Here is a 16,795-nt window from a genome sequence, read left to right on the forward strand (position 1 = left end):
TCGGTTTTCTAAGTCCTGCCGTCTCATTCCTTTGCCCGGTCTCCCTACAGACTGCAGAGGCCCTGTTTACACACGTCTTCCAGCACTACGGGGTGCCTGAGGATATAGTGTCTGATCGGGGTCCCCAGTTCACATCAAGGGTCTGGAGGGCGTTCATGGAACATCTGGGGGTCTCGGTCAGCCTGACTTCGGGTTTTCACCCCGAAAGTAATGGGCAGGTGGAGAGAGTTAACCAGGATGTGGGTAGGTTTCTGCGGTCTTATTGCCAGGACCGGCCGGGGAGTGGTCGGTGTTTATCCCCTCGGCAGAGATGGCCCAAAATTCCCTCTGCCACTCCTCCACTAACCTGTCTCCGTTTCAGTGTGTACTAGGTTATCAGCCGGTTCTGGCACCATGGCATCAGAGCCAGATCGAGGTATCTACGGTGGATAATTGGTTTAGGCGCTCGGAGGAAACCTGGAATGCTGCCCATGTACGCCTGCAACGGGCCATCAGGCGACAGAAGGCGAGCGCCGACCGCCACCGTAGTGAAGCCCCGGTATATGTACCGGGAGACCGGGTCTGGCTCTCGACCCGAAACCTGCCCCTTCACCTGCCCTGCCGGAAGCTGGGTCCGCGGTTTGTGGAGCCATTTAAAGTCCTGAGGAGACTGAACGAGGTATGTTATAGGTTACAGCTTCCCCCTAAATATCGTATTAACCCCTCGTTCCATGTGTCTCTCCTCAGGCCGGTGGTGGCTGGTCCTCTCCAGCAATCTGAGGTACGGGAGGTTCTCCCGGCCCCTCTGGACATCGAGGGGGCCCCGGCGTATACTGTGAGAACTATCATGGACTCCAGGCGTCGGGCTAGGGGTCTTCAGTACCTCGTGGATTGGGAGGGGTACGGTCCAGAGGAGAGATGCTGGGTGTCGGCGGAGGACATACTGGACCCTTCCTTGCTGCAGGAATTTCACCGTCGCCGCCCAGATCGCCCTGCGCCTCGTCCTCCGGGTCGTCCCTGAAGCCGGTGTCGTCGCACTGCTGGAGCCGCGCGTCGGGGGGGGTACTGTCACGACATCCGCCGAAGTTGGTGCCTCTCCTTGTTCAGGCAGCATTTGGCGGTCGTCGTCACCGGCTTTCTAGCTACCACCGATCCATGTTTCTTTTTCTATTTGTTATGTCTTGATTGTTCACACCTGGTTCCCATCTCATTATGCTTATTTTCCCTATTTAACCCTCTGGTTCTCATGATGTTTTGTGCGTTATTGTTTTCTTGTTCATCGTGTTAGTTGTGTATTGTCAAGATTGTTTATCCCTTCGTGGATTTTGACTTATGAGTTTTCTAGAGTAAATTACGTTATTTTACTCAGTTCGGTGTCCCGTGCTTGACTCTATCCTCACCTCCACTATACTGACACTGACAACTGTCACATTGTATAAATAATTGGAGACAGGCGCAGGAATACGTAATAGGGGGTTTTAATACTCCACGCAAAGATACAACATGCCATGAAAGGCACGGAGACAAAGCCCAAAACGTATACAAAAACACAGGGATGTAACCCAAACAAAAGAGCGAGGTTAAACCTCAAATAAATACACGGGATGAGACCCGTAAGAACAATACACAGAACGAGACCCGTAATAATGAGTACCCAATACATGCAGCAAGAAAGCCGAAACAACAAAGCGCAGATACTCACAGACCAACGGACATGGGAAAAATAACCGTCAAGACAATGGTGAACAGAGAGCACATATATACAATTACTAATCAGGGGGAATGGGAACCAGGTGTGCGTAATGAGACAGTTCAGTGACACCTAGAGGCCGGTGACATAGACCTCTGGTACTGGTGCATGGAATGAGCAGCAGTACCGGGGGAATCCGTGACATCAACATGATTGGCAAGTAAATATGAATTAACATGATTGGCATGTAAATATGAATCAACATTATTGGCATGTAAATATGAATCAACATGATTGACATGTAAATATGAATCAACATGATTGGCATGTAAATATGAATCAACATGATTGGCATGTAAATATGAATCACCATGATTGGCATGTAAATATGAATCACCATGATTGGCATGTAAATATTAATCTAAATGATTGGCATGTCAATGATCACCTGGATACATTGCTGATGCCTGCTGGACTGTTCATTAATCACGGTACTCCATTTTGTTTGTTTTGTTTATCTGTCGGCCCCAGCCTCGAACTCAGGCGCTGTGTGTAGTTAACTGACCCTCTCTGCCCATTCATCGCCATTTTACCTGTTGTTGTTGTCTTAGCTGTTGCTGTCTTACCCGTTGTCTTAGCTAGCTCTCCCAATCACCACTTGCTTTATGCCTCGCTTTATGTCTCTCTCTAATGTCAATATGCCTTGTATACTGTTGTTTAGGGTAGTTATCATTGTTTTATTTTACTGCAGAGCCCCTACCTCAACATTCCTCAGATACCTCTTTTGTCCCACCTCCCACATATGGTGTGACCTCACCTTGCATAACTAGTGCCTCCAGAGATGCAACCTCTCTTATCGTCACTCAATGCCTAGGTTTACCTCCATTGTACCCGCACCCCACCATACCCCTGTCTGTACATTATGCCCTGAATCTATTCTACCACGCCCAGAAATCTGCTCCTTTTATTCTCTGTCCCCAACGCACTAGACGACCAGTTTTGATAGCCTTTAGCAGTACCCTCATCCTACTCCTCCTCTGTTCCTCGGGTGATGTAGAGGTTAACGCAGGCCCTGTGTGTCCCCAGGCGCTCTCAACTGTTGACTTCTGTAACCGGAAAAGCTTTAATATATGAATGTTAACATCAGAAGCCTCCTCCCTAAGTGTAACAGTCTTCGTCGTCCTCAGATGAAGGGGAAGAGAAATCAGACCAAAAACAGCGTGGTAAGTGTTCATCATTTTTAATGATAAAACTGAACACTAAATCCGACAAGCAAAACAAAAGAACAACCGAACAGTCCCATCAGGTGCAAAACACTAAACAGAAATGATCTACCCACAAACCCCAAAGGAAAACAGGCTGCCTAAGTATGACTCCCAATCAGCGACAACGAAGTACAGCTGTCCCTGATTGAGAGCTACACCAGGCCAAAACAAAGAAACACAAAGCATAGAAAAAAGGACATAGAATGCCCACCCCAACTCACGTCCTGACCAACCAAAATAGAGACATAAAAGGATCTCTTAAGGTCAGGGCGTGACACTAAATTTGTTTTACTCACTGCTTTAGCACACTCCGCCAACCCTGATGTCCTTGCCGTGTCTGAATCCTGGCTTAGAAAGATCACCAAAAATTCTGAGATTTCCATCCCCAACTACTACATTTTCTGTCAAGATAGAACTGCCAAAGGGGGAGGAGTTGCAATCTACTGCAGAGATAGCCTGCAAAGTTCTGTCATACTTTCCAGGTCTATGCCCAAACAGTTCGAGCTACAAATTTAAAAAATGAATCTCTCCAGAAATAAATCTCTCACTGTTGCCACCTGTTATAGACCCCCCTCAGCTCCCAGCTGCTATAGACCCCCCTCAGCTCCCAGCTGTTATAGACCCCCTCAGCTCCCAGCTGCTTTAGACCCCCTCAGCTCCCAGCTGTTATAGACCCCCTCTGCTCCCAGCTGCTACAGACCCCCTCAGCTCCCAGCTGTTATAGACCCCCCTCAGCTCCCAGCTGTTATAGACCCCCCTCAGCTCCCAGCTGTGCCCTGGACACCATATGTGAATTGATTGCCCCTCATCTATCTTCAGAGTTTGTTCTGTCAGGTGACCTAAACTGGGAAATGTTTAACACCCCGGCTGTCCTACAATCTAAGCTAGATGCCCTCAATCTCACAAAAATCATCAAGGAACCCACCAGGTACAACCCTAAATCCGTAAACATGGGCACCCTCATAGATATCATCCTGACCAACTTGCCCTCCAAATACACTTCTGCTGTCTTCAACCGACTCAACTCAAGCCACTTTAATAATGGGAAAATTGATGTAATCAATTTATCACTTGCCACTTTATATAATTTATATTAGATAATGTTTACATAACCTACATTATTCATCTCATATGTATATACTGTACGCTCTACCATCTACTGCATCTTGCCATCTTGATGTATTAGATGTATCACTAGCCACTTTAAACAATGGCACTTTATATGTTTTCATAACCTACATTACTCATCTCATATGTATATACTGTACTCTATGCCATCCTGATGTAATGTATCACTAGCCACCTTAAACAATGCCGCTTTATATGTTTTCATACCCTACAATACTCATCTCATATGTATATACTGTACTCCATACCATCTATTACATCTTGCCTACGCCGTTCGGCCATAACTCATATATATATATTTGTATGTACATATTCGTATTCATTCCTTTACACTTGTGTGTACAAGGTAGTTGTTGTGGAATTGGTAGATTACTTGTTAGATATTACTGCATGGTCGGAACTAGAAACACAAGCATTTCGCTACACTTGCATTAACACCTCCTAACCATGTGTATGTGACAAACAAATTTGATTTGATTTTGATTTGAACCAAGATCTCAGCAATCACTGCCTCATTGCCTGCATCCGTTATGGGTCCGGGGTCAAACGACCACCCCTCATCACTGTCAAACGCTCCCTAAAACATTTCGAATCGACCTGGCCCGGGTATCCTGGAAGGATATTGACCTCATCTCGTCAGTTGAGGATGCCTGGTTGTTCTATAAAATACATTTCCTCACCATCTTAAATAAGCATGCCCTTTCAAAGAATGTAGAACTAAGAACAGATATAGCCCTTGGTTCACTCCAGACCTGACTGCCCTCGACCAGCACAAAAACATCCTGTGGCATACTGCACTAGCATCAAATAGTCCCCGCGATATGTCACTTTTCCGGGAAGTCAGGAACCAATTCACACAGTCAGTTAGGAAAGCAAATGCTAGCTTTTTCAAACAGAAATTTGCATCCTGTAGCTCTAACCACAAACATTTCTGGGACACTGTAAAGTCCATGGAAAATAAGAGCACCTCCTCCCAGCTGCCCACTGCACTGAGGCTAGGAAACACTGTCACCACGATAAATCCACAATAATCGAGAATTTTAATAAGCATTTCTCTACGGCTGGCCATGCTTTCCTCCTGGCTACCCCAACCACGGCCAACAGCTCCACACCCCCCACAGCTACTTGCCCAAGCCTCCCCAGCTTCTCCTTCACCCAAATACAGATAGCAGATGTTCTGAAAGAGCTGCAAAACCTGGACCCATACAAATAAGCTGGGCTAGACAATCTGGACCCTCTCTAAAATTATCCGCCGCCATTGTTGCTAACCCCTACTACTAGTCTGTTCAACCTCTCTTTCGTATCGACCGATATTCCTAAAGATTGGAAAGCTGCCGTGTTCATCCCCCTCTTCAAAAAGGGAGACACTCTAGAGCCAAACTGTTACAGACCTATATCCATCCTGCCCTGACTTTCTAAAGTCTTCGAAAGCCAAGTCAACAAACAGATCACTGACCATTTCAAATCCCACCATACCTTCTCCGCTGTGCAACCCGGTTTCCGAGCTGGTCACGGGTGCACCTCAGCCACGCTCAAGGTACTAAACGATATCATAACTGCCATCGATAAAAGACAGTACTGTGCAGCTGTCTTCATCGACCTGGCCAAGGCTTTCGACTCCGTCAATCACCATATTCTTATCGGCAGACTCAACAGTCCGGATCTCTGGCAGTCTCTATGGGGGTGCCACAGGGTTCAATTCTCAGGCTGACTCTCTTCTCTGTATACATCAATGATGTCTTTCTTGCTGCTGGTGATTCTCTGATCCACCTCTACGCAGACGACACTATTCTGTATACTTCTGTCCCTTCTTTGGAAACTGTGTTAACTAACCTCCAAACGAGCTTCAATGCCATCCAACTCTCCTTCCATGGCCTCCAACTGCTCTGAAACGCTAGTAAAACTAAATGCATGCTCTTCAACCGATCGCTGCCCGCACCCGCCCACCCGACTAGCATCACTACTTTGGACGGTTCTGACTTAGAATATGTGGACAACTACAAATACCTAGGTGTCTGGTTAGACTGTAAACTCTCCTTCCAGACTCATATTAAGCACCTCCAATCCAAAATGAAATCTAGAATTGGCTTCCTATTCCGCAAAAAGCCTCCTTCACTCACGCTGCCAAACATACCCTCGTTAAACTGACTATCCTACCGATCCCTGACTTCGGCGATGTCATTTACAAAATAGCCTCCAACACTCTACTCAGCAAACTGGATGCAGTCTATCACAGTGCCATCCGTTTTGTCACCAAAGCCCCATATACCACCCACCACTGCGACCTGTATGCTCACGTCGGCTGGCCCTCGCTACATATTCGTCGCAAGACCCACTGGCTCCAGGTCATCTATAAGTCTTTGCTAGGTAAAGCTCCGCCTTATCTCAGCTCACTGTTCACCATAACAACACCCACCCATAGCACGCGCTCCAGCAGGTTTATCTCACTGGTCATCCCCAAAGCCAACACCAACTTTGGCCACCTTTCCTTCCAGTTCTCTGCTGCCAATAACTGGAACAAATTGCAAAAATCGCTGAAGCTGGAGACTTATATCTCCCTCACTACCAATCTACCTACCTCATCCCCATATTGTTTTTATTTACTTTTTTGCTTTTGCACACCAGTATTTCTACTTGCACATCATCATCTGCACATCTATCACTTCAATGTTAATTTGCTAAATTGTAATTACTTTGCTACTATGGCCTATTTATTGGCTTACCTCCTTACTCCATTTGCACACACTGTATATAGATTTTTCTATTGTGTTATTTACTGTACTTTTGTTTATCCTATGTGTAACTCTGTGTTGTTGTTTGTGTTGCACTGCTTTGCTTTATCTTGGCCAGGTTGCAGTTGTAAATGAGAACTTGTTCTCAACCAGCCTACCTGGTTAAATAAAGGTGAAATAAATGGTTTTTAAAAAAGACAAATATTAATCAAAATGATTGGCATGTAGATATGAATCAACATTATTGACATGTTAGCATTATCAACATGATTGGCATTTTAATATTAATGAACATGACTGGCATGAAATTATTAATCAACACGATGGCCATTTTAGTATTATCAACATGATTGGCACGTAAATATTAATCAACATGATTGGCATTTAAATATAAATTAACATAATTGGCATGTTAATATTAAACAACATGATTGGCATGTAAATACAAGGACAGCTCTAATTAATGAAATGTTGGTGTTTATATTGGTTTATATAATGGGGCGGCAGGTAGCCTAGTGGTTAGAGCATTGGGCCAGTAACCGAAAATTTGCTAGATCGAATCCCTGAGCTGACAAGGTAAAAATCTGTCATTCTGCCCCTGAACAAGGCAGTTAACCCACTGTTCCTAGGTCGTCATCGTAAATAAGAATTTATTCTTAACTGACTTGTCTAGGTAAATAAAGGTTAAATCAAAATAATATATTTTAGGCAGATTAACAATGACATCACTGGCCTACAATAGATTAAAGGAATGACTATCAAATGAGATCTAACTCACAACACGATTAACTGCTTAAGTTTTATTAATTAAATGCAAATCATATCTGCATCAATGTGTTGTGTTTTACTAGGTTATATTTGGGTACAACTAAATAGCCTACTGTGAATCAAGATTTGTTGACACAGGATATTGCATGTCTGTGGTTCACAAAGCAGATGGGATCAGACCCTGGTCTCTGCTTACCCTAACCATAACCCCAACCCTAACCATAGCAGGAGGCTGGTCTGTCCTGTGTTGGTTTTTAGGAAGGGGAGATGGGCCCTAACCCCCAGGACAGATGGGGAGGTGTTTTATTCAGGCAGAGGTTAAGAGATGCTGAGAATCTTTCCAAGACAGGCATCTCTATGCAACAACAAAATGTTTCAGAGAATTTGTTTGTTTTTTTCCTCAGTGCTAAGGACAGATGTCAGATGTGGCCTTTAACCCCACATACATAGCTTGGCATGAACAGCTTGCCCCCACTATGACTGTGTCAAACCAAATACTGTAGTGTTCATAGCCAGTATTGTATTGTTTTGTGAGTATATTTAATCAATAAAGCCTGTATCAAACTCTACACCTGTATTAAACGCTACACCTGTATCAAACTCTACAGCTGTATTAAACACTACACCTGTATTAAACGCTACACCTGTATTAAACGCTACACCTACATCAAACTCTACACCTGTATTAAACTCTACACCTGTATTAAACGCTACACCTGTATCAAACTCTACACCTGTATTAAACGCTACACCTGTATTAAACGCTACACCTGTATGAAACTCTACACCTGTATCAAACTCTACACCTGTATTAAACGCTACACCTGTATTAAACGCTACACCTGTATTAAACGCTACACCTACATCAAACTCTACACCTGTATTAAACTCTATACCTGTATTAAACTCTACACCTGTATTAAACTCTACACCTGTTTCAAACTCTACACCTGTATCAAACTCGACACCTGTATTAAACTCTACACCTGTATTAAACGCTAACCCTGTATTAAACGCTACACCTGTATTAAACACTACACCTGTATTAAACTCTACACCTGTATCAAACTCTACACCTGTATCAAACTCTCCACTTGTATTAAACTCTACACCTGTATTAAACTCTACACCTGTATTAAACTCTACACCTGTATCAAACTCTACACCTGTATCAAACTCTACACCTGTATCAAACTCTACAGCTGTATTAAACTCTACACCTGTATTAAACGCTACACCTGTATTAAACTCTACACCTGTATCAAACTCTACAGCTGTGTTAAACTCTACACCTGTATCAAACTCTACAGCTGTGTTAAACTCTACACCTGTATCAAACTCTACACCTGTATCAAACTCTACAGCTGTATCAAACTACAACCATTTCAAAAATGACACCTGTATCAAACTCTCCACCTGTATCAAACTCTCCATCTGTATTAAACTCTACACCTGTATCAAACTCTACACCTGTATCAAACTCTACACCTGTATCAAACTCTACACCTGTATCAAACTCTCCACCTGTATTAAACTCTACACCTGTATCAAACTCTACACCTGTATCAAACTCTACACCTGTATCAAACTCTCCACCTGTGTCAAACTCTCCACCTGTGTCAAACTCTACAGCTGTGTTAAACTCTACAGCCGTATCAAACTCTACAGCCGTATCAAACTCTACAGCCGTATCAAACTCTACACCTGTATCAAACTACACCTGTATTAAACTCTACAGCTGTGTTAAACTCTACACCTGTATTAAACGCTACACCTGTATCAAACTCTACACCTGTATCAAACTCTACACCTGTATCAAACTCTACAGCTGTGTTAAACTCTATAGCTGTATCAAACTCTACACCTGTATCAAACTCTACAGCTGTATCAAACTCTACAGCTGTATTAAACTCTACACCTGTATCAAACTCTACAGCTGTGTTAAACTCTACACCTGTGTTAAAAACTCTACACCTGTATTAAACTCTACACCTGTATTAAACGCTACACCTGTATCAAACTCTACAGCTGTATTAAACTCTACAGCTGTATTAAATGCTACACCTGTATTAAACGCTACACCTATATCAAACTCTACACCTGTATTAAACTCGACACCTGTATTAAACTCTACCCCTGTATTAAACTCTACACCTGTATCAAACTCTACACCTGTATTAAACGCTACACCTGTATCAAACTCTACACCTGTATCAAACTCTCCACCTGTATTAAACTCTACACCTGTATCAAACTCTACACCTGTATCAAACTCTACACCTGTATCAAACTCTCCACCTGTGTCAAACTCTCCACCTGTGTCAAACTCTACAGCTGTGTTAAACTCTACAGCCGTATCAAACTCTACAGCCGTATCAAACTCTACAGCCGTATCAAACTCTACACCTGTATCAAACTACACCTGTATTAAACTCTACAGCTGTGTTAAACTCTACACCTGTATTAAACGCTACACCTGTATCAAACTCTACACCTGTATCAAACTCTACACCTGTATCAAACTCTACAGCTGTGTTAAACTCTATAGCTGTATCAAACTCTACACCTGTATCAAACTCTACAGCTGTATCAAACTCTACAGCTGTATTAAACTCTACACCTGTATCAAACTCTACAGCTGTGTTAAACTCTACACCTGTGTTAAAAACTCTACACCTGTATTAAACTCTACACCTGTATTAAACGCTACACCTGTATCAAACTCTACAGCTGTATTAAACTCTACAGCTGTATTAAATGCTACACCTGTATTAAACGCTACACCTATATCAAACTCTACACCTGTATTAAACTCGACACCTGTATTAAACTCTACCCCTGTATTAAACTCTACACCTGTATCAAACTCTACACCTGTATTAAACGCTACACCTGTATTAAACGCTACACCTGTATTAAACTCTACACCTGTATCAAACTCTACACCTTGATACAGGTGTAGAGTTTAATACAAGTGGAGAGTATTAAACTCTACACCTGTATCAAACTCTACAGCTGTGTTAAACTCTACACCTGTATCAAACTTTACAGCTGTGTTAAACTCTATAGCTGTATCAAACTCTACACCTGTATCAAACTCTACAGCTGTATCAAACTCTAGAGCTGTATTAAACTCTACAGTTGTATTAAACTCTACAGCTGTATCAAACTCTACAACTGTGTTAAACTCTACAGCTGTATCAAACTCTACAGCTGTGTTAAACTCTACACCTGTATCAAACTACACACCTGTATCAAACTACACAGCCGTATCAAACTCTACAGCTGTGTTAAACTCTACAGCTGTATCAAACTCTACTGCCGTATCAGATTCCTTGTGCATCAGTGTTGAGTGTAACAGCGTCATCTCCCCCCTGGCTGTTATCAGCAACACAGACAGTGTTTTCTTGAATCTCTAAACAGCTGAGTAAAGCCTTTTCTATCCACAGATGGCCAGACTCCACGCAGAGCAAAACAGCAACCAACACATAGCAAAGGTCTGCAAAGGTCTACAATTTAACCAACACATAGCAAAGGTCTATACTTTAACCAACACATAGCAAAGGTCTATACTTTAACTAAATTACTGCAAAGGTCCCACTTTAATCAACACATAGCAAAGGTCTACACTTTAACCAACACATAGCAAAGGGTCCCATTTTAACCAACACATGGCAAAGGGTTCCATTTTAACCAACACATGGCAAAGGGTCCCATTTTAACCAACACATGGCAAAGGGTCCCATTTTAACCAACACATGGCAAAGGGTCCCATTTTAACCATCACATGGCAAAGGGTCCCATTTTAACCAACACATGGTAAAGGGTCCCATTTTAACCAACACATGGCAAAGGGTCCCATTTTAACCAACACATGGTAAAGGGTCCCATTTTAACGAACACATGGCAAAGGTCCCACTTTAATCAACACATAGCAAAGGTCTACACTTTAACCAACACATAGCAAAGGGTCCCATTTTAACCAACACATGGCAAGGGGTCCCATTTTAACCAACACATAGCAAAGGGTCCCATTTTAACCAACACATAGCAAAGGTCTACACATTAATCAACACATAGCAAAGGGCCCCATTTTAACCAACATGTAGCAAGGGGTCCCATTTTAACCAACACATGGCAAAGGGTCCCATTTTAACCAACACATGGCAAGGGGTCCCATTTTAACCAACACATGGTAAAGGGTCCCATTTTAACCAACACATGGCAAGGGGTCCCATTTTAACCAACACATGGTAAAGGGTCCCATTTTAACCAACACATGGCAAGGGGTCCCATTTTAACCAACACATGGCAAAGGGTCCCATTTTAACCAACACATGGCAAAGGGTCCCATTTTAACCAACACATGGCAAAGGGTCCCATTTTAACCAACACATGGCAAGGGGTCCCATTTTAACCAACACATGGCAAAGGGTCACATTTTAACCAACACATGGCAAAGGGTCCCATTTTAACCAACACATGGCAAAGGTACGAAATAGTACAAAAATGTATGCCCTCACTACTGTTCGTCATGAGAGCGTCTGCTAAATGACTGAAATGTAAAAGGCACCACATTAATCAACACATAGCAAAGGTCTAACATATACATTGACTTTCCCTCTCCCCCAACCCCTCTGTCAATGTCACTCCTTATCTCTCTATCTCTCTACAACCCTCTCTAATCTGTAGACTAATCCTAAACCTCTCTAAAGTTTATAGACCAACCCTAACCCTGTCACTAGTCAGTAGACCAACCCTAACCATCTCACTAGTCTGTAGACCAACCCTAACCCTCTCTATAATCTGGAGACCAACCCTAACCCTCTCTATAATCTGGAGACCAACCCTAACCCTCTCTATAATCTGGAGACCAACCCTAAAGCTCTCTATAATCTGGAGACCAACCCTAACCCTCTCAATAGTCTGTAGACCAACCCTAACCCTCTCAATAGTCTGTAGACCAACCCTAACCCTAATCTGTAAACCAACCCTAACCCTCTCTCTAATCTGTAGACTAATCCTAACTCTCTCACTAACCTGTAGACTAATCCTAACACTCTCTATAGTCCGTAGACCAACCCTAAACCTCTCTAGTCCGTAGACCAACCCTAAACCTCTCTAGTCTATAGACCAACACTAACCCTCACTCTAGTCTGTCCAAACACATTCGTCCCCCTGCCGGGCTATCTCACGGATTGGCTCAGCCAATCCTTCTCATTGAGTTGAGTGAGCAGTGATTGTCAGACCGAGTGGAGTGAGCAGTTATTGGCTGACAGTGTAGTGAGCAATGATTGGCTGACTGAGTGTTGTCAGCAGATTTGGGGGTCAGGGACACTTCAAGCCTTTGTTAGGGCCAGGGAGTGTTAGTTGTTCTGAAAAGCAGCTCTGCTGCCATGAGAGACGTTTCGGCCGGTAATCTCTGCTGCCAGGGAGATGGCCGAAGCCGGTAATCTGTCCTGACATGTATTTTAGCAGCACTTACTGAGCGGTTTGAGGATGCTGTTGCTGGCCTCATCGTTGTTTTCTGTGTCGGACCTGTCAGAGGCGTTCTCCGTCAGATGATCCTTCCTGTCCTTGTGGCTGCCTCTCCGGCGTTGACGTCTCCGACGCCGGTAGCTCTTGGGCATCTGCACTCCGATGTAGACGGTGTGGTGACCTGGATGGAAGAGAAAGACAATGGGTTAGGGTTAACAATGGGTTAGGGTTAACAATGAGTTAGGATTAACAATGGTTTAGGGTTAACAATGGTTTAGGGTTAACAATAGGTTATGATTAACAATGGGTTAGGGTTAGACGGTGGGTTATGGCTGGCATCAGCAATGTTGGGCACGGGTACCAAGGCTGGCACACGAGGGCATTTGCATTGGCACACCAGGCATGAAATTCCAGTGTTTGGATTGACATAATTGCATTCTACCAGGTTGGAGATTTGGTCACCTTTCCACCAAGGGAGCATGTAAATAAATACCAACCCTTCCAAAATGCAGGTTATACAGGAAATGGCTTCAAAGTTATCCGGATGCACATGCTCAGAAGGTGCTGTCTAGGCCAGACATAGAAGTTGGCGTCCAGCTGTCAAAGTAAATATTTTGGCTGTGAAGAAATAACAGGTAGCAGTGACGTCAATGTTTGTCTCCACTTGCAATCAGATCTCCAGAGGTTAGGGTATTAACACGGTCAGGCTTCTCACATTACTTAAAGGCATAGTTCTGGATTCTGGTAATATCTACTTCCCCAGAGTCAGACGAACTTGTGGATACCTTTTATGTCTCTGCGTGCCGTTTGAAGGAAGTTGCTATGCTAACTAGCATTAGCTCAATGACTGGATGTTTCTGTAGACTAGTTAGCATCGACTCGTGAAACTACCTCTAACTTCCTTCATACTGGACGCAGAGAAATACATATGGTATCCACGAGTTCATCTGACTCTGGAGAAGTATAACTATTCTATAAGGAATGTGAGCAGTCTGACCATGTTAACAACCTAATCTCAGGAGGTCTGACTGCAAGTGCCAAAATCCAAAACTATCCCTTTAAGGTTGTGCTGTACTGTAACCCTACCTATCCATTTTACATTTTATTAATTTAGCAGACGGTCTTAAGCAGAGCAACTTACAGGTGTAATTAGGGTTAAGTGCCTTGCTCAAGGGCACATCAACAGATTGTTAATTTAGTCGGCTCTGGGATTTGAACCGGCAACCATTCGGTTACTGGTCCTACCTCCCCCTTACTTATGTGAAGGGGAAACCTGTTGGTAACGTCTAAGGGAGAGGTCACAGCTTTTAACCAGACTAGTGTCCGTAAACATAACCTCTACATGAGCTCCATGTCAGACCACGTCCTGGAGACATATTCAGTGTAAACTGGAAACCACTTATCATGAGGCTGCATTTATTGTAGCTGGGGATTTTAACAAGGTTAATCTGAAAACAAGGCTCCCTACATTTTGTCAGCATATCGAATGCGCGCCCGGGCTGGTAAAACCCTGGATCATTGTTACTCTAACTTCCGCGATGCATACAAAGCCCTCCACCCGCCCTCCTTTCGGCAAATCTGACCACGACTCCATTTTGTTGCTCCCAGCCTATAGACAGAACCTAAAACAGGAAACGCCCGTCAGGTCTGTTCAATGCTGGTCCGACCAATCTGATTCCACGCTTCAAGATTGTTTCGATCACGAGGACTGGGGTATGTTCCGGATAGCGTTGAACAACAACATTGATGTATACGCTGATTCGGTGAGCGAGTTTATTAGCAAGTGCATTGGTGATGTTGTACCCACGGCGACCAATAAAACCTTCCCCAACCAGAAACCGTGGATTGATGGCAGCATTCGCGCAAAACTGAAAGCGCGAACCACTGCTTTTAATCAGGGCAAGGCGACCGGAAACATGACTGAATACAAACAGTGTAGCTATTCCTTCCGCAAGGCAATCAAACAAGCTAAGCGTCAGTATAGAGACCAAGTAGAGTCGCAATTTAACGGCTCAGACACGAGAGGTATGTGGCAGGGTCTACAGGCAATCACGGACTACAAAAAGAAAACCAGCCCCATCCCGGACACCGATGTCTTGCTCCCAGACAAACTAAACAACTTCTTTGCTCGCTTTGAGGACAATACAGTACCACCGACACGGCCCGCTACCAAAACCTGCAGGCTCACCTTCACCGCAGCCAACATGAGTAAAACATTTAAACGTGTTAACCCTCGCAAGGCTGCCGGCCCAGACGGAATCCCTAGCCGCATCCTCAGAGCATGCGTAGACCAGCTGGTTGGTGTGTTTACGGACATATTCAATAAATCCCTATCCCAGTCTGCTGTTCCCACATGCTTCAAGAGGGCCACCATTGTTCCTGTTCCCAAGATAGCTAAGGTAACTGAGCTAAACGACTATCACCCCGTAGCACTCACTTCCGTCATCATGGAGTGCTTTGAGACACTAGTCAAGGATCAAATCACCTCCACCCTACTTGACACCCTAGACCCACTCCAATTTGCTTACCACCCCAATAGGTCCACAGACGACAATCACACTGCCCTAACCCATCTGGCCAACGGGAATACCTATGTAAGAATGCTGTTCATCGACTATAGCTCAGTATTTAACACCATAGTACTCTCCAAACTCGTCATTAAGCTCGAGACCCTGCGTCTCGACCCCGCCCTGTGCAACTGGGTCCTGGACTTTCTGACAGGACGCCCCCAGGTGGTGAGGGTAGGAAACAACATCTCCACCCCGCTGATCCTCAACACTGGGGCCCCACAAGGGTGCAATCTCAGCCCTCTCCTGTACTCCCTGTTCACCAATGACTGCGTGGACATGCACGCATCCAACTCAATCATCAAGTTTGCAGACGACACTACAGTGGTAGGCTTGATTACCAACAATGATGAGACGGCCTACAGGGAGGAGGTGAGGGCCCTCGGAGTGTGGTGTCAGGAAAATAACCTCACACTCAACATCAACAAAACAAAGGAGATGATCGTGGACTTCAGGGAGCACCCCCCATCCACATCAACGGGACAGTAGTGGAGAAGGTGGAAAGTTTTAAGTTCCTCAGCGTACACATCACGGACAAACTGAAATGGTCCACCCACACAGACAGCATGGTGAAGAAGGCGCAACAGCGCCTCTTCAACCTCAGGAGGCTGAAGAAATTTGGCTTGTCACCAAAAACACTCACAAACATTTACAGATGCACAATCGAGAGCATCCTGTCGGGCTGTATCACCACCTGGTACGGCAACTGCTCCGCCCGCAACCGTAAGGCTCTCCAGAGGGTAGTGAGGTCTGCACAACGCATCACCAGGGGCAAACTACCTGCCCTCCAGGACACCTACACCACCCGATGTCACAGGAAGAACAAAAAGATCATCAAGGACAACAACCATCAAAGCTGGGACCGAGAGACTGAAAAACAGCTTCTATCTCAAGGCCATCAGACTGTTAAATAGCCATTACTAACACTGAGTGGCTGCTGTCAACATTCTGACTCAAATCTCCAACCACTTTAATAATAAAAAATTGGTTGTAACAAATGTATCACTAGTCACTATAAACAATGCCACTTATATAATGTTTACATACCCTTCATTACTCATCTCATATGTATATACTGTACTCTATACCATCTACTGCATCTTGCCTATGCCATTCGGTCATAGCTCTTCCATATATTTATATGTACATATTCTTATTCCTTCCATTACACTTGTGTAAAAGGTAGTT

General features: G+C 44.2%; 1 protein-coding gene across 3 annotated transcripts in view; it reads right to left on the minus strand.

Annotated features, from left to right (window-relative positions):
* Nucleotides 1–16,795, minus strand: part of LOC115183167 (electrogenic sodium bicarbonate cotransporter 1) — a 227,889-nt gene that overhangs the window by 175,023 nt on the left and 36,071 nt on the right. For all 3 annotated transcript variants that reach the window (XM_029744503.1, XM_029744505.1, XM_029744504.1), the window contains one exon: nucleotides 13,048–13,221. In XM_029744503.1, coding sequence (XP_029600363.1) covers nucleotides 13,048–13,221 — 174 coding nt within the window. The remainder of the gene's footprint in view (nucleotides 1–13,047; nucleotides 13,222–16,795) is intronic.

This window comes from Salmo trutta, unplaced genomic scaffold, assembly GCF_901001165.1.
Source record: "Salmo trutta unplaced genomic scaffold, fSalTru1.1, whole genome shotgun sequence".
Taxonomy (NCBI): domain Eukaryota; kingdom Metazoa; phylum Chordata; class Actinopteri; order Salmoniformes; family Salmonidae; genus Salmo; species Salmo trutta.